General features: G+C 33.6%; 1 protein-coding gene across 7 annotated transcripts in view; it reads left to right on the top strand.

Moving 5' to 3' along the window:
* DENND4A (DENN domain containing 4A) overlaps window positions 1-27,072 on the top strand; it is a 114,031-nt gene that overhangs the window by 53,561 nt on the left and 33,398 nt on the right. For 3 of the 7 annotated variants that reach the window (XM_081291199.1, XM_081291196.1, XM_081291197.1), the window contains exons 11-19: window positions 1,274-1,374; window positions 4,175-4,393; window positions 6,504-6,649; window positions 22,159-22,292; window positions 24,589-24,724; window positions 25,051-25,257; window positions 25,344-25,472; window positions 25,727-25,868; window positions 26,617-26,748. In XM_081291199.1, the coding sequence (XP_081147325.1) occupies window positions 1,274-1,374; window positions 4,175-4,393; window positions 6,504-6,649; window positions 22,159-22,292; window positions 24,589-24,724; window positions 25,051-25,257; window positions 25,344-25,472; window positions 25,727-25,868; window positions 26,617-26,748 (1,346 nt within the window). The remainder of the gene's footprint in view (window positions 1-1,273; window positions 1,375-4,174; window positions 4,394-6,503; window positions 6,650-22,158; window positions 22,293-24,588; window positions 24,725-25,050; window positions 25,258-25,343; window positions 25,473-25,726; window positions 25,869-26,616; window positions 26,749-27,072) is intronic. The other 4 variants (XM_081291200.1, XM_081291198.1, XM_081291202.1 and 1 more) reach the window with 2 other exon arrangements.

Genomic DNA, 27,072 nt, shown 5'->3' on the forward strand with positions numbered 1-27,072 from the left:
TGGTTTCCAAACTGATATTGGTCCTTTTCATTCTGTGGGAAGTTTAGGAAACATTTTTAGAAAAGAATACTCAGAAAGTTTCACTACCCATCTTTGCTAAATTTTTATTTGGTGATTATAAATTAAATAATTTATCTTTCTTCTCTTTTTTGTCTATATTTTTCAAGTATTCTAAAATGAGCTACTCAAGAGACTGAGTCAGGAGGATCACAAATTTGAGGCCAAACTCAGCAATTTAGTAAGACACTGTCTCAAAAAATAAAAAGGGCTGGAGATGCAGCTTAGTGGTAGAATGTTGCCAGATTCAATCCCCAGTACTAGGAAGGAAAAAAAAAAAAGCGGGGGAAATGGTCTGGGGATTTAGTTCAGTGGAAGGAGCACTTGCTTAGAGCATGCATGAGGAAACCTTTGATTCAATCCCCGGTGGCACTAAATAAATAAATAAATTTTTGAAATAAATACACAGGAAAAAAAAAAGATTTAGCAAATAAGAGGTAGACTCATCAAAGCTATAGTTAGGTCCAAAACTTTTATGGTGCTCTACACTCTTTTCATTTCATACCCCATATATAGTTTATAGAGAAGAACTGAATTATAATAGATGTAATAAAGGAAATTATATGAGCCTGTGCTAGAAACAAAGATATCAGTTTCTATCATAAATCCTCTTTTAAATTTGTAAAAGTATTTTTAATATTATACTTTATTTAAGTAATTTAATATTATAGATTATTTCTTTTCTGAAAGATATAATATTTACTTATAATTTTAGGAAATTGAGAAACTATGTAGTATTTTAAGTATATATATTTAAGTATACCAAAGTATTTTTGATAGGCTGTATGTATCATAAGTTCCTTGAAAGTTTTATACAGTGCTTTTTCTCATATAAGAAAAACATCTTATTGGAAGATTTTTCCAATATTTAAGTGTCTAAGCATTCTGATATGATCATTAAAGACTAATTAATGATCACCAGATTCAGGTTTGTGACGGTTAGCACGAATCCAGTTTAAGTATAATATACTTGGCACCTATATAATTACAAACGTTTGAGCTATACTTAATAGAAAATCCAACCTTCATATGAATTAATTTTATATTCAACATCTCAACTTACCCTATCGATTTTCCTCGTTAACCTAAACATTCTGTATGTGTTTTATATTGTTATTCACTGTGTTTTCTATTCTTTTTATATATATATATACAAGTATATACCACCTCCCAAAGTCGGTGTGACAAATATATTGTTGTTGTCATTTAATCTCAGAACTGCTGACAAGAAGAATGTAACTTGGAAGATTCTTCCAAAGAAACCCTGTAAACATCTGATGAATACACTGAATAATTTGCACCAGCAGCTGGCAAAATGTAAGTGAATAACAATTAAAGGATATAATTTAATCTGGAAAAGGGAGTCGCTCTGCCTTATTCACAAAAGGATAATACTTATTTTATCTAAAGGAAAATGTCTTTACAATATTTAAGGCAAACAAGCACTGATGCAAAATTTGTTAGAAGCTGAATTGGAGATTTGTAAAGTTTAAATTTTATATCTACCAGATTTTCTTAGAAACATCAAAATTCAAAAGGATATTAATGCGACTGTTTTCTTTAATTTTACCATTACTGAAATAACATGAAAAGATGGGTTTTAACTTATATATTTTCTTTATACTATGTATTTTGTTTATACTTAGAATAGAAAGTTAATTTTGAAAATCCAAAATAAATAGTTTGAACTACATTTGAAAATGTTGATGATTTCAGAGGGATGAGTGCTGTCATATGTTTTCATCTTCAAGTGGCTCTTAATGCTGTTACTTCAAATAGTTTGAAGACAGAAGTTTGCCAAAAACGTGAATTCATCAAAATGAAAATCAATGAGAATATGAAATACTTCGGGGTAAAAAAGCTTGTGTAAGAATATATTTTGAAGAGCTGGGCACCTTGACACATGCCTATAATCCCAGTGGAGGAAGCAAGAGGGTCACAAATTCAAAGCCAGCATCAGCAACTTAGCAAGGCCCAGAAACTTAGCAAGACCCTGTCTCAAAAAAGTCTGGGTTAAGGCACCTCTGGATTCAATCCCTGATACCCCTCTTCCCCCCCAAAATTATTATTATTATTTATGTTTTAGCTGTTTGGACACAATACCTTTATTTATTTATTTTTATGTGGTGCTGAGGATTGAACCCAGGGCCTGGCACTTGCTAGGCTAGCACTCTACCACTGAGCCACAATCCTAGCCCCATCCCCCCCAAAATTATATGTATATAATCTTGAGAGTTCAGAATTATATTATCTGATTAGAAGAGTTAAACTTTCTATTCTTTATCCAATCTTGGTACTATAACCATAACCCATTCAGAGTCCATAATTTAATACTTACTTTGTGAAATGTAGTCAATAGTGACAGTAATTTTTTTCTCATTTATTTATTATTTAAATAAACCTAGGAAATGGCCTACACTCTTGAAAGATTCAAGGTGCTTATAGTATAGTTGAAAGAAGTATTTACAAAGCAATTTTGATAAGATAATTCCACAGTAGCTCAAAAGTATTTGGAATATGAAAACAATGACATCAAATACAACAAGATTTTATCTTATGGAACAAAATAAAAAGAGTTGACTAACTAATTGCTCTCTAAAAGTACTTGTACTTCTTTTGAAAAGCTAAGTTGAGTATGGTGACACATGCCTGTGATCCCAGCAGCTCAGAAGGCTGAGGTAAGAGGATCTCCAGTGCAGAGCCAGCTTCAGCAACTTGATGAGGCCCTAAGCAGCTCAGCAGGATCCTGTGGCCTGGAGGTTAAGTGCTCCCCCAACCCTGGGTTCAATCCCCAGTACTTAAAAAAAAAAAAGAATAAGAACTACATAAAATTCTCTAAGAGGATTAACTATTCCTTGTGTTTAAAAAGATGTGTAAATTTTGAAGCCATCACATACAATTTTTTTTCCTGACCCTTTGAGAATAGAGACCCATCACATCTGAATAGAATGTATTACTTACCAACAGGTACATCCTTTTGTCACCTCAACATAAAATCAGGAAATTAATATTGAGTATTACTACCATCCTAATCCTCAGATCACATTCAAGTTTTGCCAGTATTTTCATAATTTTATCTATGGCAGAAGGATCCAGTTCCAAATCAGGCGTTGTATTTAGTTTTAAGTATCTTCTGTTTCCTTTTCTTTAAAACAATTTTTCAGACTGGGCTTGGTAATGCATGCCTGTAATCCAAGAGACTCAGGAGGCTGAGGCAAGAGGTTTCAAGTTTTAAGCCAATCTGGACAATTTAGTGAGACCCTGCCTCAAAATAAAAAATTAAAAGGACTGGAGATGCAGCTCAGTGATAGTATCCCTGGTTCAATTCTCAGTGCTGCAAAAAATAAAAATGAATAAATAAAATCTAAAATAATAAAACAATTCTTCAGAGCTGGGGTGGAGCTAGTGATAGAGCACTTATCTACCACGTGGGAGGTCCTGGATTCCATCCCCAGTACCAAAGAAACAAACAAATTAAAACAGTTTTTCAGTTTCTTCTTCGTTTTCTTGATACTTTTAAAAATATACTTACCATTGTAGAATGATCTATGATGTGTGTTTGTCTGAGAGTCCTTTTGATAGATGCAGGTCATACATATTTGGCAGAGATGTCATAGAAGTGATGCTGCCTTCCTGTCATTGTGTTTATCAGGTTGTGCACTATTTCAGTTTGTCCCATTATTGATGAAGGTACTCCCTTCAATACTTGATTATGGTGATGTCTACCAGGCTTCTCTACTGTGAAGTTATTACTTTACTACCTGTTGTCATAGCATTCAACCAGATAGGGGAAAGAAAGAGTTGGGTTTTTTTAATATTTTAATTCCCGTATATTTATCCCACAGGCATATATTGAATACAAAAAGAAAGGTGGGGAGGGCTATTACACTTAACCCTGTGTCCAGTTAATTTGGTTGGTATGATCTCTGTGTGTGTGTGTAGATAAAATATACTCAACAGAGCCTAAAAAATAAGACAAGCTTTCTTAAGGTTTATATATTATGAAGTTGTATAAATAAATAGTTGAAGTAACGTGAGCCCTTTTGAAAACACAGTATACCATTATGAGCACTGGTTTTGATAGTTTGGCAAAAGCACTAACTTTGTTTGTTCACAGTGCAGCAGAGACCAAGAGAAGATGGACTAATGGACTTAACAATGAATGACTATGATTTTAATTCTGGAAAGAGGTTGCATATGATAGATTTGGAAATCCAAGAGGCATTTTTGTTTTTTATGGCCTCTATTTTAAAAGGTTATAGAGCATATTTAAGGCCAATAACACAAGCCCCATCTGAGACAGCAACAGATGCAACCTCTCTTTTTGCCCTGCAAGGTGAGTGATTGCATAGTCTTATAGCTTTCACATTATTGAGCCTAGCCTTGAGATAATTCAGTTGCTTTCTGAATTAATAGTCTGTATTTATCAAGATACATACCTGTTTTTGAGGAATATGTGAATACCAGCTCTGGTGATCCAGATCTGAAGGACTAGTTCTTTCGTTGGCATGTTTACTATAACCCAAGGTATGTAGAAGAAACTATCTGAAAAGTACAGAATCTCCTAAGTATATAGAACTTCACTCTGTGTGTCATCAGATATTGGTGTTTTCAGGGCAGCCAGGTAGTGTTGGAAAAGCAGAGGCACTACTGGGATGGTTACTCCAGGCTTGTGTGCTCTCATTTGCTTTATTACGGTTCTCATTACAAACATTACTTTCTGTCTATGCCACAAAGTAAAAAAAGGTTGGAAATCCCCAGGGTGCAGTTGGTGTCACAGTACATATTTCCTTCCTTTTGTAGTATGTAATATTTGAAAGAGAAATTCATTTAATATGTAATATATTGAATGCCTCCAAATGCTGGCTATGTATTAGTATGCAAAAGAGACATGACTGTTACTTATCTCACAGAGCTTATAGTCAAGAAGATAAGCAATTAGAAATTAATATGAGTGAAGAACTTTAATTTATAATTTTAAATTACAGAGTCCCTTTGAAGTATTGTTTGAGCCCTGATCACAAAGATAAGTAGAAATTTGCCAGGCAAAGGGAAGTTGAGAGTGTTTTAGGAAGAAAGACTAGTTTATGCAAAGTCCTTGAGGCTGGAAAGAACTTTAGTTCATATCTAAGTGTAGTATAATAGCACAATGAGGACATGGAAGATAAAATCAGGAAACATTTACTCTGTTTTCAAAATGTAAGAGAAACATAAATGAATATCAGAAGGATTGTTACTGCTTCTTTGAAAAAGCCACACCTTTTTTATTATAAATATAGAGCAATCTATTTTTATTTTTTTTAATTGGTTTTATTTTTAAATAAAATAATTCTGACAGAGGAATGCATTACAATTCTTATTACACATATAGAGCACAATTTTTCATATTTTTGTAAATAAAGTATGTTCACACCAATTCATGTCTTTATACATGTCCTTTGGTGTTTTGTTTTGTTTTGCATTACAATTCTTATTACACATATATACCACAATTTTTCATATCTCTGTATATTAAAATATGTTGACACCCAATTCGTGTCTTCATACATGTACTTTGGATAATGATGTCCATCACATTCCACCATCCTTGCTAATCCCATGCCCTCTCCCTTTCCCTCCCACCCCTTTGCCCTATCTAGAATTCATTCCTTCCATGTTCCCCCTCCCGACCCCACTATGAGTCATCCTCCTTATATCATTTGTTTTTTGGGGATTGGCTAACTTCACTTAGCATTATCTTCTCCAATGCCATTCATTTACCTGCAAATGCCATGATTTTATTCTCTTTTATTGCTGAGTAAAACTCCATTGTGTATACATGCCACATTTTTTTTATCCATTCGTCCACTGAAGGGCATCTAGTTTGGGAAAAAGCCACACTTATAGATAGGCAAATAGATACACAGAGAGAGAGCACACGCGCAAGCAGCGGGCGCACAAGAGCATACAGGTATATATACCATGCAAAGCATTGGGACCAAAAATAGAAATTTTAAAAATGCTTTCAGATTTACTAGTTTATGGATCATCTTCAAAAGATGGGGGCAATGGAGATAATTTTGGATGGGAATTTGAGATACCTAGGTTTATATTTCTTTTGTATTGGTTTTTCTATTGCTTACTTATTTGTTTGTTGGGTCATTTTTTTTATCAGAGATCTTAGTTTCTCTTTTGGTTAAATAGTGGGGAAGATTGGGGTTATCAATGACATGTTTGATCAGGTTTCTGCCCACTCAAAATTCCTATGAATCTAGGGGCTGGGGTTGTGGCTCAGTGGTAGAGCGCTCGCCTCCCATGTGAGAGACCCTGGGTCTCTCAGCACCATATAAAAATAAATCAACAAAATAAAGATATTGTGTCCATGTATAGCTTAAAAAATATTTTTAAAAATTCCTATGAATCTATAAATGATGTATATTCTCACATTATATATTTATGTTGAACAGCTTTCTTAAGAAGCCGGGACCGATCACATCAAAAATTCTATAACATGATGACCAAAACACAAATGTTTATTCGCTTCATTGAAGAATGTTCTTTTGTCAGTGATAAAGATGCAAGCTTGGCATTTTTTGATGATTGTGTAGATAAAGTAAGTGTACATGTGTCCTAATTTATTTTGTGTGACTACTATAAATGTTATGAATTATAGTTTCTATTTATAGCTTTTAACAAAATCTAAATTAATTCAGTTTCATAATTGACTATAGACACTATAGAGTGTACCTCTTAAAAGCATTCTCTATGATTTTACTAAATCACGAGTTTCATTTTAACAATCAGGTTTTTTTCCCTATCTGTGCACTTATAGACTGGGTTTTTCTGAACTGTGAACCTCCAACTGGAACATTCTTAATTTTCACCTCTTTTTGTTTGAGGTGAATGTCAACTATTTACCTGAGCTACAACTATTTACCTGTCCATGCTGGAGAGAGGGGAGAGGGAAGATCAGTAGCTCAGAAAGGGGTATCTAACCCTATATGTGGTGAGGAAGGAGGAGTAGCTTACTGTGGGTATCAGAGCCCAACCTGAAAAATCAGAGGCCAGGCAGAATAAAGATTGATATGCCAGGCAATGGGCAGACTGCTGCAGGGTGTCAGAACTTCCAACAATTTAAACAAGACGGGAAGAGCGGGGATAACATGGGGTGGGCACAGAAAATGAGACGACAGAGTTTGATTTGAATGAGGGAGGTGCCAGCTTGGTGGGGATGAGATTTGGTGTATAGGGGAGTGTCAAAGCCAAATTAGGGTGAAAGAAGTCATCTGCATGGTAGAGGAGGGGCAGTGAAGATTGGAGTATGTTCCACATGAAAGGGATTGATCAAACAAGTAAATATTTTAAAATTTCTCACTGTTGAAGAAGTAATTTACAAATATAGAAGTAGAGAAAACTAGAATGAACCTTGAAGTGCTAGAATGGAATTAGAGGTTTAGTGTGGTATCTTTGGTTTTCAATAATAAATGTAAAAATAATGATAAATATTGATATAAGCAAATGTGTCTATATGTATTGGTAAGTATTCTCTAGCTCTGTACATTGAATGGACCTGGATGCAGTCACACCCCAAATGCAATTTATACCTGAGGCATAGAGTTTGCATCAGTTATAAATACCGTTCTCTACCAAAAGGAATCAGGACTCTTTGGGGAAATGTTGGTCTGAAGTTTAAAGCAAGGAGGGTACAAAATGAACCCTACAGTATATTATATTAGAAAATAATGAGTTGTTTCAAGAATGATAGAGACATGATAAAACAAACCCAAACACAGAAGCCAATTTGAAGGGATTTCCACTGACAAATCTGGGACAATTTGAGCACCAGATGTTAGTAGCATATTAGCCTGTTGAATAAAATAGGAAACCACGAGTCTATACAGTTATGGGTTGATCAGTTAATTGAAAGTCTGATGAGAAGAAGGGTCTTATACAGTTTCAAGGTTCTTTCTCACAGAATACATAAATAATGACAAAGTGAGAAAGAGTAACCATACAGTAGAAAAACTTGGCTGACACCACTTTAATAATCAAATGATCAACGTGAGCATCATCAGATCAGTAATGAGGTAAATCAACATAATGTGCCCCTGATTTTTGGCAATGAGAATGCATTATCAATTCTATAATATTCCTCCCAAAGATGTATGACCTCTTTAATCTTAAGGAAATATCAGACAAACACAAATTGAGACATTCTACAGATACATATTCTGTAATAGGTTAAGATTAAAGAAATAAAGGAAAAATTGAGAATTTGTTCTAGAGGGAAATGAAGAGACTTCACAGCCCAATACATATAATACATTGTTCTGAACTGTAACACTTAGAACAATCAGCAAAACTTGAATATTGTTCAAGGATTAGGTAGTAATAATATGTAATATGTTAGTGTTAATTTCCAGTCATACTTATTTAGGAAGATATCCTTTTTTTGTTGAAGTATATATTAAAGTATTCAGGAGTGATGAGTAACTCTCAGAGATGAAGAAAAAAAAGTCATTTATACTATACTAAAAACTTTTCTATTAATTTGTGATTATGCATAATGCATATAGTGTTTGTGATTTTATGCTGTTTGTGATGATAGAGAAAATGAAGAAAACAAAGCTTTATTGTATCTCAGCAATTTATTGTAAATTATCTCAACAATTACAAATGTAAGGCTGTTTAAAGAAACCCATAACTTTTAAATGTGACTATGAAAGAAAATCAGTGATTTTGGGGGGCATAATAGCTAAAATATTACTTATCTCTCAATATTAAAAAATCAGCTCAATGCTGAATTTGACATGAAAATACCTTTAAATAAACACCATATGTCTTATAAAAGTGAGAATTGAGAAGTGATTCTCTACATTGACAATCAAAGTACTTAAATACCAACTATTAGTAACTTCAGTCATTTACTTTTTTCTATGTTATTTTATTATTGTTTTTAAAAATGTGAGGAGCTGGGCACAGTGGCGCATGCCTATAATCCCAGTGGCTGGGGAGGCTGAGGCAGAAGGATTGAAATTTCAAAGCCAGCCTCAGTGATTTAGCAAGACCCTAAGCAACTTATCAAGACCCTGTCTCTAAATATAAAAAAGGGCTGGGGATGTGGCTCATGGTTAAGGACTCCTGGGTTCAATTCCTGATACACACACACACACACACACACACACACACACACACACACACACGTTGTAAGGAGAGATTATTGTAACTGCCTTCTCGTGGTATTCAGAGTAGTGTTGTATAAACTAAGAAGTAGAAAATATTACAGCTGTCTTTATTTTGGGGTTTTATCCAAGTTCATAGATTAATTCATTTGGTTTTATCATCATGACTTAGAAATGCTATTTTTAAATGACTGATGAATAGCAGGAACAGGTTCATAAGCATTTACCTTTTCCTACAATTTAGAACACTTGAGCAATAGTTGATATAAAAAATAATGTTTCTGATACTGATAGAGAGTTAATGAGCTAAAGATGACAGAAATATCAACTCTAGTCCTTAAAATATTTTGGAATAGGAAAAAATAGATATATGCCATTATCTGTTTAGAACCTAATTTATTTTCCTCTAGAAACACTGATATAAATGATCAACCTATAATTCAGATGATACCAGGGTGCAGTGTTGTGTGTTATAAGTATGTATTAATTTTTCTGTGTATGGAATGAAATTCTAAATCACTTTTTAGGACACGTAAAAATCAAATTTGTTGAGTTATAAAATACAAACATTAAATATACCTTAAAGTATATATTTTGATGAGTTTTGACAAATATATCCACATAACCATGACTTCAAAATATAGAACATTTTCGCCACCCCACAAAAGGTTTTGTTTTGAGGAAAGATTTATTTTCTTTTTTGTAATTATCTCTTTACAAATGGACTTTTGGATCCCTGCTTTTTGTAAGTTAAGCTCTACCTGTTTACTTTGAGAAGGAGATCATGTCCTACCTCTTTGACATTTGCCATTACAGCAGTGTATCAATAACATTTTTTAAATATTTTAATCAAAATTTTACGTTTGCCTTATGTGGTGCTTATAAAATTAAATATTGGCAATAAATGGGAAGGTAAGTCTTTTAAAATAATTTCTCTTAATCCTGGTTTATAGTATGAATAACTGTGATTTTTTCCATAAAAAGATGTTTCTGGATTAGCCTTATATACTTTAAACATTTTTCTCATATGTCTAGGTTTCTACTGGTCATACATATATATTCATGGAACTTCCATTATGAACGATGGTATTTTTATAACAGTTGTTCCCTGTGCCAAGCTAACTGAATCATAAGGAACCAAATTAGTCATCAGAGCTTAGCATGCTGTAACCAATAAACTTATTAATCTACATGGGAATACTGAGTTAGTTGTAGAAATCCAATTAAGAGCTTAGAAGAAAGAAATATTATATTATTTTTTTGAACTATTAATGCATCTTGTTCATAAGTATGTATTTCACCTAAACTCATATTGTAGTGTCACATACTTTTTTGAAATATTAATATGGTAAGATGCACAAAACTTATAATTTTGCTAGATACCTAGGGTATCATTTCCTAAGTAGCATAGCTTAGTACTGATAATTAATACATTAAGTGGTCTAGGATTTTCTGTAGGTTACTATCATTTATTTGATGGGAGTCAATGCAGGAGATGATTGAAGCAGTTCCTTTAAAAATATAAATTCTGAAAAATCTCAAAAAATAAAATTATATTAAATGTATAAACATTGTTTCTAGGCAAACTATTTTCCTAAAATACAATTTACCTGGTCAGAGTCTTAATCCAACAAAAGATCATTTATGTATACTGGATTAACATTGTACTTAAGGATTTTAATGAGTAATCAGAAAATCAAACTGAGAACACACTAAAACATAGTCACTTGCATTTGCTTTATTATAATTCCAGAGAATTTTATTAGAAAAAGAAAGTTATCACAAGACTTAAAATATAAACTTCAGATGTAGTTAGAACAGAGATTGATTATATTCCTAAGTATTGTTAAGCAGAACTCCCAGAAATATAAGTAACTGTACAATGAATACATTGAGAACTGCCTTTTATATTTTAATACCATAATAAGTATAGCAAGCACAAAATATTGGTGCTTACTTTTTTTTTTTTAACGGGGCCATTCCCTTCTTGCTAAGTAGCAGAGTTTTGTGCTACAGATTCTAAATTCCATCTTTTTTTCTTTTTTTTTTTATTGGTTGTTCACAACATTACAAAGCTCTTGACATATCATATTTCATACATTAGAATCAAGTGGGTTATGAACTCCCATTTTTACCCCAAATACAGATTGCAGAATCACATCGGTTACACATCCACATTTTTACGTAATGCCATATTAGTGACTGTTGTATTCTGCTACCTTTCCTATCCTCTACTATCCCCCCTCCCCTCCCCTCCCATCTTCTCTCTCTACCCCATCTACTGTAATTCATTTCCCTCCTTGTTTATTATCCCATTCCCCTCACAACCTCTTATATGTAATTTTGGTGCTTACTTTTAACCTGCAAGTGTTTTTTGATGATCAGTCACACTTTAAGAATGCTCACGTATGAGGAACTGGTGATATAGCTCAGTGGGGGAGCACTTGCCTAGCATGTGCAAGGCTCTGGGCTCAACCACTAGCACTAGAGGGGATTAAAAAAAGAATCATTTATGTGGAGGTTATCCCTTAGTTGAATGACTGTGAGCTCATTTTTTAAGTGAACAAATCCTCTTACATCTGGCAGTTTAGCAATGGAAAATATTAAATATGCATTAACTGCCTAAGCCCATCTGTGATTAAGATTGAAGAGAAATTAGATATTTTACTCTTTTGATCTTAACATATCCAAACAGAAAATATTTGACTGACTTTTAAAATCTGAAGTGAATAATGCTTAATAGAAATAAGAAAAAGAGTATATGAGAATTATTTGAGTTTCATTTATGACTAATTTAAGAACCATGTGTTCTTGTTCTTCACATGATTATATTTTAAATCCTTACAATCTGTTCCTGTAAAATGGTGCTTAATTAAGGGCAGTTTTGTGTAACAAATAGTCTTGTTAGAGTTTTTCTTGGTTTTTCAAGCATCCCTTTGCAATGTTTTCTGAGCATATTAATATCTTGTGGAAAAATATAAAGAGAAAATGAAAATTATTCTAATTTTATCCTGAAGTGGGTGTTGTATTTCTTTTTTTTTTTCCTCAATAGAGACAGATGTCACTGTGCTTTTCAAAAGACAGAAATGTCCAACTGATAAATATAGGATTTATGGCATGGCTGTTTTTATAATGCTGGACTGGGATTTATTGGTACACAAGTAAAGGAAAATATTCTTTACCAAGTTATTTAATCTATAGTGCAAAATTTTAAATTTTAATAGACTAAAATACTGATTAATAGAACAGTTATCCCAGGCTTTTGCCATGAGAGCTAAATGGCTAGATAGGGGGAAACAGGCACAGATCTGGAAAGGGAAAAACTGTTAAATAACTTAATTAATTAATTAAAACACCTGGTGCTCATAGACAAGCAGTCCTCTTATAATATCCCACCATGGAGACGGGCATAGTTTCTAGCATTCTTTCCAGCCTCGTTGGATACTAACCTTTTTATTCTAGTCCATCTCTTCTATTTCATTATAATTGCTGGCATTTATATTACATAACTGTGTTTCATCTACATAAATATGTTTGTGTGGGAATAAAGCATCTTATTTCCAATGGACACCACACCCTTCTAGAGACACCTGTGATTTTGAGTTAGCATTGACATGTTTCTAAGGTTTTTTAAAAATATTATCTCTGAGTTTCATAATAATGACCAAGGTATACTTCATTTTTATTGAAATTTTGTTCCTAAACACTTTTATTAAATTGCTAAAGAAACAGAAGTGTGGAAATTAAAAAGGAGAAAGAACTCCATAAGTTTAGTATCCCAATGTAAAATCCATTTTGCATTTACTTGTTTTTTGTTACATAATTGTAAAAGTGTTCCAATTTTTATACATAACTAATTAGCATTTTAATAGCACTGTCACATATTTTAAGAGTAAATTTTGATTTTTACCCCAGACATGACATAGTTTAAAAAGTCATTTGATTTTGTTCCATCCCTTCCCATTCTATTTCTAGTTACAAAAGCAATCACTTCTCTTTCAGCTCTTTGTTCATTTACCTTAAGATTTTTAAGTAATGCTTTTATTGCTGCTCATAATTTCCTGTATTATCAATTAATGTCCTATGAACTACCACCACAATTCTAATATAGTTAAAACATGAATTTTGGTCAAATAGTTGTTCAGTGTTGATATTACTGTCTTTTTATATGTATCATAGCTAGGCTATAATTAAATTGTCTTTCATGTATAGATTTTTATTTTCCCAAAAGTTAATAAATGCTCTGTTTTTATCTTGTATCTGTTAATAATTCATCTCTGAATTCTTGTACAGAAGTGAAAATTTCTATTTTTTCAACACATCCAGTAATCATTTGATTTTTTTTCTTTTAATTCTTGCTGGAGTTTTCCATGCTGTCATTATAATCTGAATTGATTGCTTCCTGGTCTTTGATCTGGCATTTTTCTTTACTATTATTTTTGTTATTGTATAACTTCCTTGCAGAGTAGGAAGCCCTACTTTCTGGCTTCAGTAACTATTTTTTTTAATTTCCTTAAATAAATCTCTTGGTAGCTTAGTGAGAAAGGGTACATGGGAAACTGTGTGTTTGTGTATATGTGGTACTAGGATTGAACACAGAGACACTTTACAGTGTATATCTGTAAAGGTATATCTCCAGCCTTCTTTTATTTTGAGATAGCATCTTACTAAGTTGCTGAGGTGGCCTCAAACCTGCAATTCTCTTGTCTCAGACCCTTGAATAGCTGGAATTATAGTTGTATACCAATTGTGCCTTGTGAATGGGAGACAAAGATTTTTTTTTTTATTTCCTGCCTATCTGAAAATTTCTTTTTTTTTCCCTCTGCTACTACTTGTTAATTTGGTTGGATTAATTTTTTTTAATTCAACAAAAATGTATTGATCATCTCTTACTTACCAGGTACCTTTTGTTGTTGTTTTAGTTTTGTTTTTAGTTGCTGGGGATATAGCAATGATCACAATAGACCAAAATCTTTTTCCTTATAAAGTTGACATTCTATTGGTGAAGGCAGATAGATAAAAGACCAAATAAATACTTGAAATGTATAGTGTGTTAGATAATGAAAAGTTCTTTTGCAGGAAAGTAACAATAATAAAATATGAGGGAGAAGACAGGGAGTATGCTGGGACAGAAAGATTTATTTGAAAGTTTACAACAGCAGACAAGCATTGCCAAATGAGAAAGACCAGACATCACAACCAAGTGGCTCCCTCAGAGAAACAGTCTGTCAGGCAGTGGAAATAACATGTGCAAAGGCCCTTTGGTGGGAGTCTGCTTACTTTATTAGAGAAAAGGGAATGGCCAGGAAAATAGACTGGAGATGAGGGCAAAAGAAAGTAGGGAGAGAAAAACAAATACTTAAGGCCTTACAGGTAGAGGAATAACTCTATTTAAAATAACAATAACTAAGTAGAATTAATAAAGTAGAAAATAAAAATAACAACAAAAAGATTCTCATTTACCAAGTACCAAACATACCTCCTGTTGAAAGGCTCAATAGGAGCCCCCTTGACTATAAAAGGGGACACTGTAACTGTCTCCCAGGTTTGCCACCAGGACCAATAAGCAATAGGTACCAGGAGGGGTCCCGCTGATTCTGCTAGATGGCCAACTCAGCTAGGGAAGTAAGCCAAGCCTTTCCAAAGTAGGCTACTCCCCCACACATCACTGCCATGGCTTTACCTCCCAGTCCTGCCCCTGCAAAAGTCTGGGCACAAACAAGTGAGTGCAAATACTGACCCTGAGACTACCCAGATTAAAATTTTGAAGTCATTGCTGTATTGTCTTGTAGCGTCTAGTGTTACATTTGAGAATTCTAATACCATCTTGATTTCCAATCTTTTGTACTTGATGTCTTTTTCTTTTTGGAAGCTTTTAAAATCAACATACCTTGAGTAGGATTTTTTTTATCTTAATTGAATTGGATATGTGTAGGCCTTTTTAATCTGCAAATTAATTTTCTTCTATTCTGGGGAATTTTCTTCTCTGTTTAATGTCTTTCCCTTATTGTTCTCTTTTTATGAAATAATTATTATCTGGATATTGGCCCTCCAGACTGATCCTCTTAATTTTCTTTTTTTTTCATCTTATTTTTTGTCAGTTTCACTTTTTGAGAGATTTCTTTAGTTTTATCTTCAGTTTTATATGTCTTATTTCTGCTATCATATTTGTAATTTCCATACAAATTCACTGAATGTTCCTTTTTTTATTCATCTTGTTTTTATTTCATGATTATAAGCTTATTCATTTTAGTTATTTTGAAGGTTTCCTCTCCCTGCACTGTCTCTGCCTCTTCTGTGTACATTTTTATGTTTGTTTATTTTGTTCTTTTTCACATTATTGTTTTCCTTGTTTCTTGTTATTTATTTGTTTAGCATTCATTTTGAAGAGGGAGGCAAAGGAACTCATTGGAGCTCTTTCTGGGAAGGTGGGCTTGGGCCTTCTTAGGTGTGAATTGAATATCATACCTTTACACACCTATTTCATTGCAGTCCCAGTTTGATCAGTGTAATTCATTTCTTTCTTTTTTTATTGGTTGTTCACAACATTACAAAGCTCTTGACATATCATATTTCATACATTAGATTGAAGTGGGTTATGAATCCCCAATTTTACCACAAATGCAAATTGCAGAATCACGTCGGTTACACATCCACTATTTTACATAATGCCCTATTAGTAATTGTTGTATTCTGCTACCTTTCCTATCCCCTACTATCCCCCCTCCCCTCCCCTCCCATCTTCTCTCTCTACCCCATCTACTGTAATTCATTTCTCTCCTTGTTTATTTTCCCATTCCCCTCACAACCTCTTATATGTAATTTTGTGTAGCAATGAGGGTCTCCCTTCATTTCCATGCAATTTCCCTTTTCTCTCCCTTTCCCTCCCATCTCATGTCTCTGTTTAATGTTAATCTTTTCTTCCTGCTCTTCCTCCCTGCTCTGTTCATAGTTGCTCTCATTATATCAAAGAAGACATTTAGTATTTGTTTTTTAGGGATTGGCTAGCTTCACTAAGCATAATCTGCTCTAGTGCCATCCATTTCCCTGCAAATTCTATGATTTTTGTCATTTTTTATTGCTGCATAGTACTCCATTGTGTATAGATGCCACATTTTTTTTATCCATTCATCTATTGAAGGGCATCTGGGTTGGTTCCACAGTCTAGCTATTGTGAATTGTGCTGCTATGAACATCGATGTGGCAGTATCCCTGTAGCATGCTCTTTTAAGGTCTTCAGGGAATAGTCCAAGAAGGGCAATAGCAGGGTCAAATGGTGGTTCCATTCCCATCTTTCCCAGGAATCTCCAAACTGCTTTCCAAATTGGCCGCACCAATTTGCAGTCCCACCAGCAATGTACAAGTGTACCCTTTTCTCCACATCCTCGCCAGCACTTGTTGGTTGTTTGACTTCATAGTGGCTGCCGATCTTACTGGAGTGAGATGGTATCTTAGGGTGATTTTGATTTGCATGCAGGACAGCCTAAATATTCAGGAGGACCTAGAGTCATCAGAAAAATGGTCATATAAAGAACTCAAGGAACACCTTAGACAGATGGAATGGAACCTTAAAGAGGATACAAGACAGCAAATTCAAGCAGCGAAAGAACACATTGGGAATGAATTACATAAACAGATAAAAGAAGAAGTTAAGCATCTTTATCAGGAGATAGAGATTATAAAAAATAATCAAACAATAATTCTAGAAATGAAGGAAACGATAAACCAAATTAAAAACTCAATTGAGAGTATCACTAACAGAGTGGAGCAAGTAGAAGCCAGAACGTCAGATAATGAAGACAAAATATATCATCTTGAAAAGAGTCTAGCCAACTCAGAAAGGCTGGTAAAAAATCACGAGAAAAACATCCAAGAGTTATGGGATAACATAAAAAAACCAAACTTACGAGTCATCGGGATAGAAGAAGGTACAGAGATTCGAACCAAGGGAATGAGTAACCTGCTGAATGAAATAATTACAGAAAACTTTCCAGAAATAAAAAAGGAAACAGATATACAAATTGAAGATGCATACAGGACACCGAGCACACAAAATCACAGTAGACCAACGCCAAGACACATTGTTATGAAGATATCCAATATACAGAACAAAGAGAAAATATTAAAAGCTACAAGAGAAAGGAGACAGATTACATTCAGGGGTAAACCAATAAGGTTAACAACGGATTTTTCATCACAGACACTGAAAGCAAGAAGGTCATGGAACAATGTATTTCAAACACTGAAAGACAATGGATGCCAACCAAGAATTCTGTATCCAGCAAAATTAAGCTTCAGGTATGACAACGAAATAAAAATCTTTCATGATAAACAAAAGTTAAAAGAATTTGCAGCCAGAAAACAGCATTGCAAAGCATTTTGAGCAAAACACTACACGAGGAAGAAATGAAAAACAATAACCAAAACCATCAGTAGGAAGTAATGCCGCAGTCTGGCTGGGCACAATTCAGGAGCCACTTGTCAAAAGAAACTAACTTTATTTTTAGAACTACAAACGCCAAACAAAACAGCTCCTCAGGGAAAACCCCTCAGAGCCCAACTGCCACCACCGGCTTCCCACCAGCCTCTCACCCCCACACAACCCTCACCACCTCCCACAATCCTCCTGTTCTTGAGGCCGATTGGCTGGGTTGTGTGGGCGGAGCCAAAGAAGTCCTCCAATGAGCAGCTCCGTGGAGGAGCCAATCAGCTAGATGTTGCTGGGGCCGCTGTGAGCCAATCATCAGCTGGCAGTCTGAAGGGCAGGGAAACAGCCCAATGAACATCACCGCAGAGGAGCCAATCAGCTAGATGTTGCTGGGGCTGCTGTGAGTCAATCATCAGCCGGCAGCTGGAAGTTTGCTGGGGCCCCTTTGGCTGTGGCTCTCAACAGGAAGTGCCTCGGTAAAGACAGAGGGTGAGGGGAAAGATAATCATGGAGAAACAAACTAAATTTTTTAAAAAAAGGATAAATAATCAAACATGGATGGAAGTACAAACCATATATCAATAGTAACTCTGAATGTTAATGGCTTAAACTCTCCAGTAAAGCGACATAGGCTGGTATCATGGATTAAAAAAACAAATCCAACAATATGCTGCCTCCAGGAGACACATCTGATTGGAAAAGACATACACAGGCTGAAGGTGAAAGGATGGGAAAAAATATACCATGCACACGGTCCTCGTAAGCAAGCAGGGGTGGCCATCCTCATATCGAATAAAATCGACTTCAAGACTAAGTTAATCAAAAGGGATAAAGAAGGACATTATATACTGTTAAAAGGAACCATTCACCAACAAGACATAACAATTATCAATATTTATGCACCAAATAATGGTGCTGTGACATTCATAAAACAAATTCTCAAGTTCAAGAATCAAATAGACCACAACACAATAATTATGGGTGACTTCAACACACCTCTCTCACCATTGGACAGATCTTCCAAACAAAAGTTGAATAAAGAAACTATAGAACTCAATATCACAATCAATAACCTAGACTTAGCTGACGTAATTCATTTCTTTAGGCTGATTCGTTTCCACAGGGTGTATCCTCCAGTGTGAGGCCTGGAGAGCAGAAGCCTAACAACTAGTGTTCTTAGCTGAGTGAGGAGGATAACTCAGTTTTTCTTCGTGTGACATGTAGACTTTTACTTACTTCACCTTCCTCATCTCCCCAGTGTCCTCAAGTGTAAAATCTTTCTGGTTCACTCAGAAAATCCCAGCCAGTCAGGCACAGTGGCACATGCCTGTAATCCCAGCAGCTCAGGAGGCTGAAGCAGGAGTATTGCAAATTCAAAGCCAGCCTTAGCAATGGTGAGGCACTTAAGTAACTCAGTGAGACCCTGTCTCTAAATAAAACAGAAAATAGGGCTGAGGATGTGGCTCAGTGGTTGAGTGCCCCTGAATTCAATCCCTGGTACCCTGCCTCCTGCCCCCCCAAAAAGAGAAAATCTCAGCCAATTCTGCCACCATTGGAGAGAGGTAGCATCCTAATTCTGTTTGGTTGGGCTGTGGATCTGGGAGTCCTTCCTTAAATGTAGGCTTTGAATTAATCCACCTGCACTCCCAACTTCAAGGGCATCTAGTTCTATTCCTGATATTTCTGAGGCTCTACAGAGCAAAGCAAATTGCTTTTTGATATTCCTCCTTCCCCTCCCCGGTGCCAGATATGTGGCCCTCCATTTTCATTGATTTAGTCTCATTTTGAGGGGATTTTGGGAGTACAGAAGGCAAACTGTGCTTAATTTGTCTTGTTCAAAGTGTATATAATCTTTACTGTTTTAATTTTTTGAAAATATTTTTAGTTGTAGATGGACGCAATACTTTTATTTATTTATTTTTCTGTAGTGCTAAGGATTGAACCCAGTACCTCACACATGCTAGGTGAGCACTCTACCACTGAGCTATGACTCCAGTCTCATAATGTTTTCATAATAGACATTTTTAATGACTGTTTCATTCAGTGAATATACCATAATTTATTGATTAACCTGTTTTTGACATGGAAATGACTTCTAGTTAATTGCTATTGCAATCCTACAAAAACATGTTTCATGCTAATAGATTTCTTACCCATTAAGTTATTGCCCACACATCCCCCCTTTCTTTAAACTGTACTGGAGATTGAACCCAGGGTATTGTGCATGATAGACAAGCACCCCACTGCTAAGCTGCATCCCAACCCTTTTTAAACTTTTTGAGATAAGATCTTGATAAGGTTACCCAGGCTGACCTCCAATGTGTGATCCTCATGCCTCAGCCTCCTAAATAGCAGGAGTTAATTAGGCATGTGCCACCAGGCCCAGTTATTTTCTTAAAATTAGAGTACAGTGAATATGTTTAGCTTTTACTTTCTAAGAAAGTCTACTAATTTTGAGTACTAACAAGGTATGTGATTATCTAGCTTACTAGATTGATTGTATAATTGTTAGTTTCATCATATAAAAGTCTTTTTGACAAACATAAAAGAAAGTTCCAGTTGGGCATGGCGGCACACACCTGTAATCCCAGAGACATGAGAGGTTGAGGCAGGAGTACCGCAAGTTCAAGTCCAGCTTCAGCAACTTAATGAGGTCCTAAGCAACTTAGTAAGAGTCTGTCTCAAAAAAATAAAAAATAGGTCTGGGGATGCCTCTGGATTCCATACCCAGTACTATCAAAAAAAAAAAAAAAAAAGAAGAAGAGAAGAAAAGGTACCTTCTCTTATGATGAATTTTAAGTATCCTTCAACAGAATTAAAATACATGTTGGTTCTAAAAGCAACATATTCTGCCTTGTTTATATTTTTATTCTGAATATTTATTGCTTTTGTATCTTTTTAAAATAATAAACATTAATTTTATTTGGAAATAAGCAGCAATATAAAGAAGAAACTATTTGCTGGTAATTCTATACCCAGAATAGTTAGTATTTTGGTAATTGTGTGTGTATGTTTATGGAAAAAGAATGCATAAATACATAACATACATAATCACTCAAAAAATTAAGAATCATAGTGTGTGTGTGTGTGTGTGTGTGTGTGTGTGTGTGTGTGAATGACTTGGTAGTCTTTTATTTTTCATTTGTGAACATTTTCTCTTGTCATTAATTATAATTGTCAAATTGCCCTGATGTTGTATAGTTCACTCTATGTATAGACAATTTAAAATATTCTTTAATCCTGGGAGTTACAATATATAATGAAGTGAATTTATAATCAACAATTTATGTAAGATTTTGAATATACTTCTTTTTAATAGAAAATTTTTAAAACTTACCTTTTTGGTATACTTTAAGAGTTAATCTGTTAATAATTCTTCCAACTTATTCATTCTTGGTATGGGGTTGAATTTTTTCTTAACAAATATAGTTCTGTGGATTGTATTTTGTCATATGTTTGACATATTTAAATGAACAATTTTTCAGTCCTTTACTTTATGAGTTCTTGTGGGGCAACTTAGTCTCTATAAAGTTTTTAATTTTTCTGGATATCTTCTTGCAGTATAGTACCTAGGAAAAATAGTACTACTGAAGTGTTTTCAATATTATTGCGCCTGGAGTTTTCAGTTTATGTACTTTATACACACTGAAACAACTTGGGAAAATTTGTTAGATTGAGTATAAAGTTTAAAAATTACAGCCCAATATCCTAACACATGTGTGTGCATTTAAGTGCATTTAAAAAAATATTTGTGGAGGACTGGGGTTGTAGCTTAGTGGTAGAGCACTTGCCTCGCATGCATGGGACACTGGGTTTGATTCTCAGCACCACAAAAAAAAGATAAATGGAGATATTGTGTCCGTATACAACCAAAAAAATATTTAAGGAAAAAATGTTTGTTGAATAATTAATAATGCAAAACAACATTTAAAAAATACATTGGGGGCTGGGGTTGTAGCTCTACTAATTAGTTAGTACTCTACTAATTTTGAGTACTAACAAGGTATGTGATTATCTAGCTTACTAGATAATGGCAGAGTGCTTGCCTATCACGAATGAGGCACTGAGTTCAATCCTCAGCACTGCATAAGAATAAATAAAATGAAAGTATTCTGTCCATCTACAACAAAAAATTTTAAAATACATATACATTGGGACATCTGGGTCCTATCCTGTCCTGTTTACCTCATTTCTCTTTTCTTTCCCATAGAGAGAATAATTTTCTTAGTGTTCTTCTAGTACTTCTTTCTGTAAATACAAACAAAATAAATATATGTTCTTATTTTTCCTCTTTTATTACTCAAAAGATAGTATACAGTATAAAATGATTTTCACCTTGGTATTTTCATTTAATTATCTTGGAACTCTATATAGGGATAGAGAACTTTTTCTTTTTAAATAGCTCTTTAGTGTATACTAATGAAGATATTTTATTTAACCATTACCCTGTAGATGAACACTCATCTAATCAATGTGGGGTTTTTTTAATCAGTATTTTTTAAACTTATTCAGGTCGATATGGACAAAAGTGGTGAAGTGCGACTCATAGAATTGGATGAATCTTTCAAAAGTGAACATACTGTTTTCGTAACACCACCTGAGATCCCACATCTACCCAATGGTGAAGAACCCCCTTTACAGTACAGGTATTCAAGAGGCAGAATGTTTGAGATTGAAAGAGAGAAGCAATCCATCATCTGTGACATAGCTTTCTAAGGACTGTGGTATTTTCAAAAATCCAAACTTTACAGATCCCTAATTTTTAGGTGGTAAGCAAGCTTATCCCACATCCATTTTTAAGTTTTCAGGTATAAATGGAAAAAATATATAACTTTGCATAATAAATACTTGGGTAACTCTCTAATTATATCTATATAAGGATCCTCATAAATATTGATTAAATTTATTGATTTTCCCTCACTGAAATGCAGCATTTTTATTATAGAATTTTTATTTTCTCTTCTCACTAAAGCTGATTCCATCACTTTCATCCCCTTTTCATTCCATACATACATTGATTAATGTAACTTAGTTTATAAAAAGATTAAATCTAATTTAGGGTCAATATTTAAGACCTTGATTTGTATAAAACAATTTTAAGCTATTCATTTTTTCATAAAGTCATGAAAATTCAGAATTATTAGAATTGATTGTTAATTTAGGAAATTTTGTCTGATATTGCTAAGTGCTTGGTCTATAGATTTAAATGTTATATTGTCTGCTTTCAAGTCTAATGAGGAAGAGAGAAAGATCCTCAGCACAGTGAAATGAAGCTATAATAGAGGTAGATTTATTTTTTAGTTTCTAGTGCTGTACATTTACTACCTAAAATTGTATTTTCCTTAAAACTTAAAATTTAAAAAAATTCTCTAATAATACTTTCTTACTTCATTTAGACTCTAAACTTTTTAATTTTACATCTGTAATTCATTGAGTCACAGTTTATTATTTTCATTGGAAAAGGTTTTTCCTGATATCCTCATGTATGGATTAAATTCTTCATTTTATAGATGAAAAGTAGTCTGACAGATGTTTGTGAATGTAGATTAATTCATAGACCATTTGATTCTACTCTTACTGTTCATCCGCTAATGATGTTGCTTATATCACTTTTTAAAGTATGTCTTTTATCCTTTTTTTAAATGATTTTTTAAATTTTTTTTGTTTATTTTTATGTGGTACAGGGGCTCAAACCTAGTGCCTCACGCATGCTAGGCAAGCACTCCACCACTAAGCCACAACCCCATCCCTTTTAGCTGTTTTTTTAAAATATTTCTTATAATTTCTCCTTTCTAAACAAGATATCGCTCTGAGATTTCTTTTGTACTTTACACTGCTTAGTCTGCTTTTAGTATGTTTCACTAGTACAGTTTTGTTTTACTTTCTGTAATTTGGTTTTAACTTTTTAATTTAAATTTTACTTTCAGATTTGGTCTTCTACTAAAATTACTTAGCTTAAAAAGTTACCAGTTTTTAATACAGCATATGTAATTTTTTTTCTTGAGACTATCAGTATAATTATGTTATAATCACTGAAAAAACAATTGAAATTGGTCCTCTTAATAAAAGATGACTCATTGTAAAATGATGAGGTATTTCCATAAGACAAACAAAGTGGTCTTATTATCACCCTATATAGATTCAGTGACTTTTTTTAAAGGGACATGGTTTTCCTGTACTTCTTTGCTGTTTTATTCCAAATTAGCATTCTATCATTACTAATATTTTCTTATTCTATTGAATTTTCCTATAGGATTATGTAATAGATATTATTTATCATCTTTTATTTTTAGGTTACTTCTTAATTAAGACTATATGCCTTTAAAAATATTTAAAATAGGCTAATTTTGTTACTTGGGGGGGATTCTTTTCTTTTTTGCATATTTATACTAGCTGCTTCCTTTTAAATATCCAAAACACCTTGCTATAGCACCCTGATGTTCATCCAAAGCAATGACATTGATGATTGCATTGTTTGAAAAGAGTATTGATTTGGTGGGCCCTTTTCCAACTGCCACATTTTCTAATGTTTGCTGTCTCTTCTTTTAAAAGTTTGAGTTATTTTGTAATTTGATGTCAAGTTCAATTAAATGTATTGCCCACCCCCAGATATAGAGTCTGTATTTAACTATTACACTTCTAAATATTATGTTAAGAAAAGCAGGGGCTCGGGTTGTGGCTCAGCGGTAGAGTGCTTGCCTAGCACGTGCGAGGCACTGGTTCGATCCTCAGCACCACATAAAAATTAATTAATTAATTAAAGGTGTTGTGTCCAACTTAAAAAATATATTTTTTTTAAAAAAAGAAAGAAAGAAAAGCAGCATTAGCATTTGCAATGCTAATAGCAAGATAGTTAAATTCTAAGATAGGAAGTTTTCTTAGCTTGTAACTACTGTGATCATCTATGTATGCTTGAAATTTTGTTTTTCTTTTCCAAAACAGCTATAATGGATTTCCAGTTCTTAGGAACAATTTATTTGAGAGACCTGAAGGATTTCTGCAAACACGAAAGAACAAATTGCCTTCAAAATCAAGTAGCCCTAGTAGCCCTTCTCCCATGTTCAGAAGAACAAAACAGGTACTTTTAAATTTTTGCAGTTTTCATGTAATCAAATATTAAATCTGACATTCATTCTCTCTTAATATACTTTACCATCCACAAATAAGTATTATTAGATTATAATGCTCCTTATGCAGTAATCTGACCTAGGAAATTAACCTGAGTATCTTATTCTAGAAATTTATTGCATATTGTATGATAAGATTCAAGAGGAAACTTAAAAATATATTAATTATGGACAGATTTTTCTATGGAAATATTGTGACCTTTATCTGCTCAACATTCAGTTCAAGAATGATGTCTGAGAATATTAATTTTTTGAGACTTTTTGTATTTTTTCCTAGGAAATTAAATCAGCCCATAAAATTGCCAAGAGGTATTCTTCTATCCCTCAGATGTGGTCTCGGTGTTTACTACGACACTGTTATGGACTGTGGTTTATTTGTCTGCCAGCTTATGTGAAAGTGTGTCATTCCAAAGTCAGGGCTCTGAAAACAGCATATGATGTGCTAAAAAAAATGCATTTGAAGAAGATGGATCCACCTGATGAGGTATCAATTATTCCTTAAAATACATTATTCTAGATTTAGGTACATAAGTATCTTTGTTTTTATACACTTTTTACCTTGTGTTTCAGGTGTGCTACCGAATTCTTATGCAGCTCTGTGGACAGTATGATCAGCCTGTGCTTGCTGTTCGAGTGCTTTTTGAAATGCAGAAAGCTGGTATTGATCCCAATGCAATTACTTATGGTTACTATAATAAGGTAATCATTTTGATTTAATGGAGAAAATTATTTTTGTAATCATAAGACCTTAATTTAATTGCAGAAATAATTGATGCAGGGGATTATTTGGCATTTATTTTAGAATTTCCAAAATAATTGTCTCAATGAAGCAATTTTTGTTATTTTTCATGTTATAAAATCTACTTTAATATTCTTTTGCTGGATTCTAAAGCCAATGTATGTTCATTTATAAATATTATCTTACTAATTATTTTATTTTGTTGAATGAATAGGCTGTTTTGGAAAGTACCTGGCCTTCAAGAAGTCGTAGTGGCTATTTTCTTTGGACAAAAGTAAGAAATGTTATTTTAGGAGTAGCACAGTTCAAAAGAGCTTTAAAGAAACATGCCCACTTATCACAAACAACTCTCTCAGGTAATTAAAGGTTCTTAAGGAATGTATGTATTTTACTTTTTCTTAAAAATTAATTGACTAGTTATATTTTATATTTTTAGAAATATTGAATACTTTAAAAATATTGAATATTTTCGGGTTTATATTGCCATTAAACATATTCACATACAAGTTGACTATCCTTTATCCACAGTGCTTAGGACTGGAAGTGTTTGAGATTTGATACTTTTTTTGGATTTTGGAATATTTACATATATATGTATATGAAATACCTTTGAGATGGGATCCATTTCTAAATATGAAATTAATTTATGTTTCTTAACATAAACATACATGTTTATATACCTTATACATGTAGCCTGAAGGTAACTTTATACAGTATTTTGTGTGCCTACTTTTTGATTGTGATCTATCAGATCAGTTGTGGAATTTTCCACTTGTGGTGTCCTGTCAATACCCCAAAAGTTTTGGATTTCAGGGTTTTGGATTGGGGAATCTTAAACCTGTATTGGAGAACTCTTCCCATTTAAAAAACACCACATTTCACTTTTTTTCCCCCTTACTTGTTAAATGTATCAACCTTTGAAGGTCTTTGTTTAGCATTCATTCATAATTCACAGTATGCTTCTTTGTTATAGTTGTATGCTGGTTATGTGGTACTTTTCATGTTGTTATTACATTAGTAAATTTTTAGTTTGAACAGCAAACTCTAATGTGTATTTTTGGTATCTCCTTGAGTAGTAAAATGCTATTAAATTGTGTTCTTAAGCAGATGGCAGTGACCTGGATGCTGTTAGTCATGGCAGCATGGATAGTGGTCATGGGACACACACTGTGGAGCAGGCACCTTTTAATACAGGTTTAATCAAAGTATATGCTACTGATGATAGATCTAGTACAGGTTCGTGTGTGCTTATGTATACATTTATTACAGTACATTTTAAAAATTAGAGCTGCTAGCCTATATTTAAAAAATTTTTATTTTTAGTGATGTGTTTAACTGTCACTATTTAATTTTATATTAGGTACTTGATTTTATATTAAATTTAATAATTATATGCAATTTTATTTATTCTTTATTTGAAGGATTATAAAGTTCTTTATTAAGTATTTACTACATGATAATTCAGTATCCAATTAACTATGGGTAGCCACAGATCTCTTCCTATCTTTTTTTTTTTTTCCCAGTTTTGGGGATTGAACCACCTGGGGCTTTGCACATCCT

Source organism: Spermophilus citellus (genome assembly GCF_964194105.1).
Source record: "Spermophilus citellus genome assembly, chromosome: 4".
NCBI lineage: Eukaryota > Metazoa > Chordata > Mammalia > Rodentia > Sciuridae > Spermophilus > Spermophilus citellus.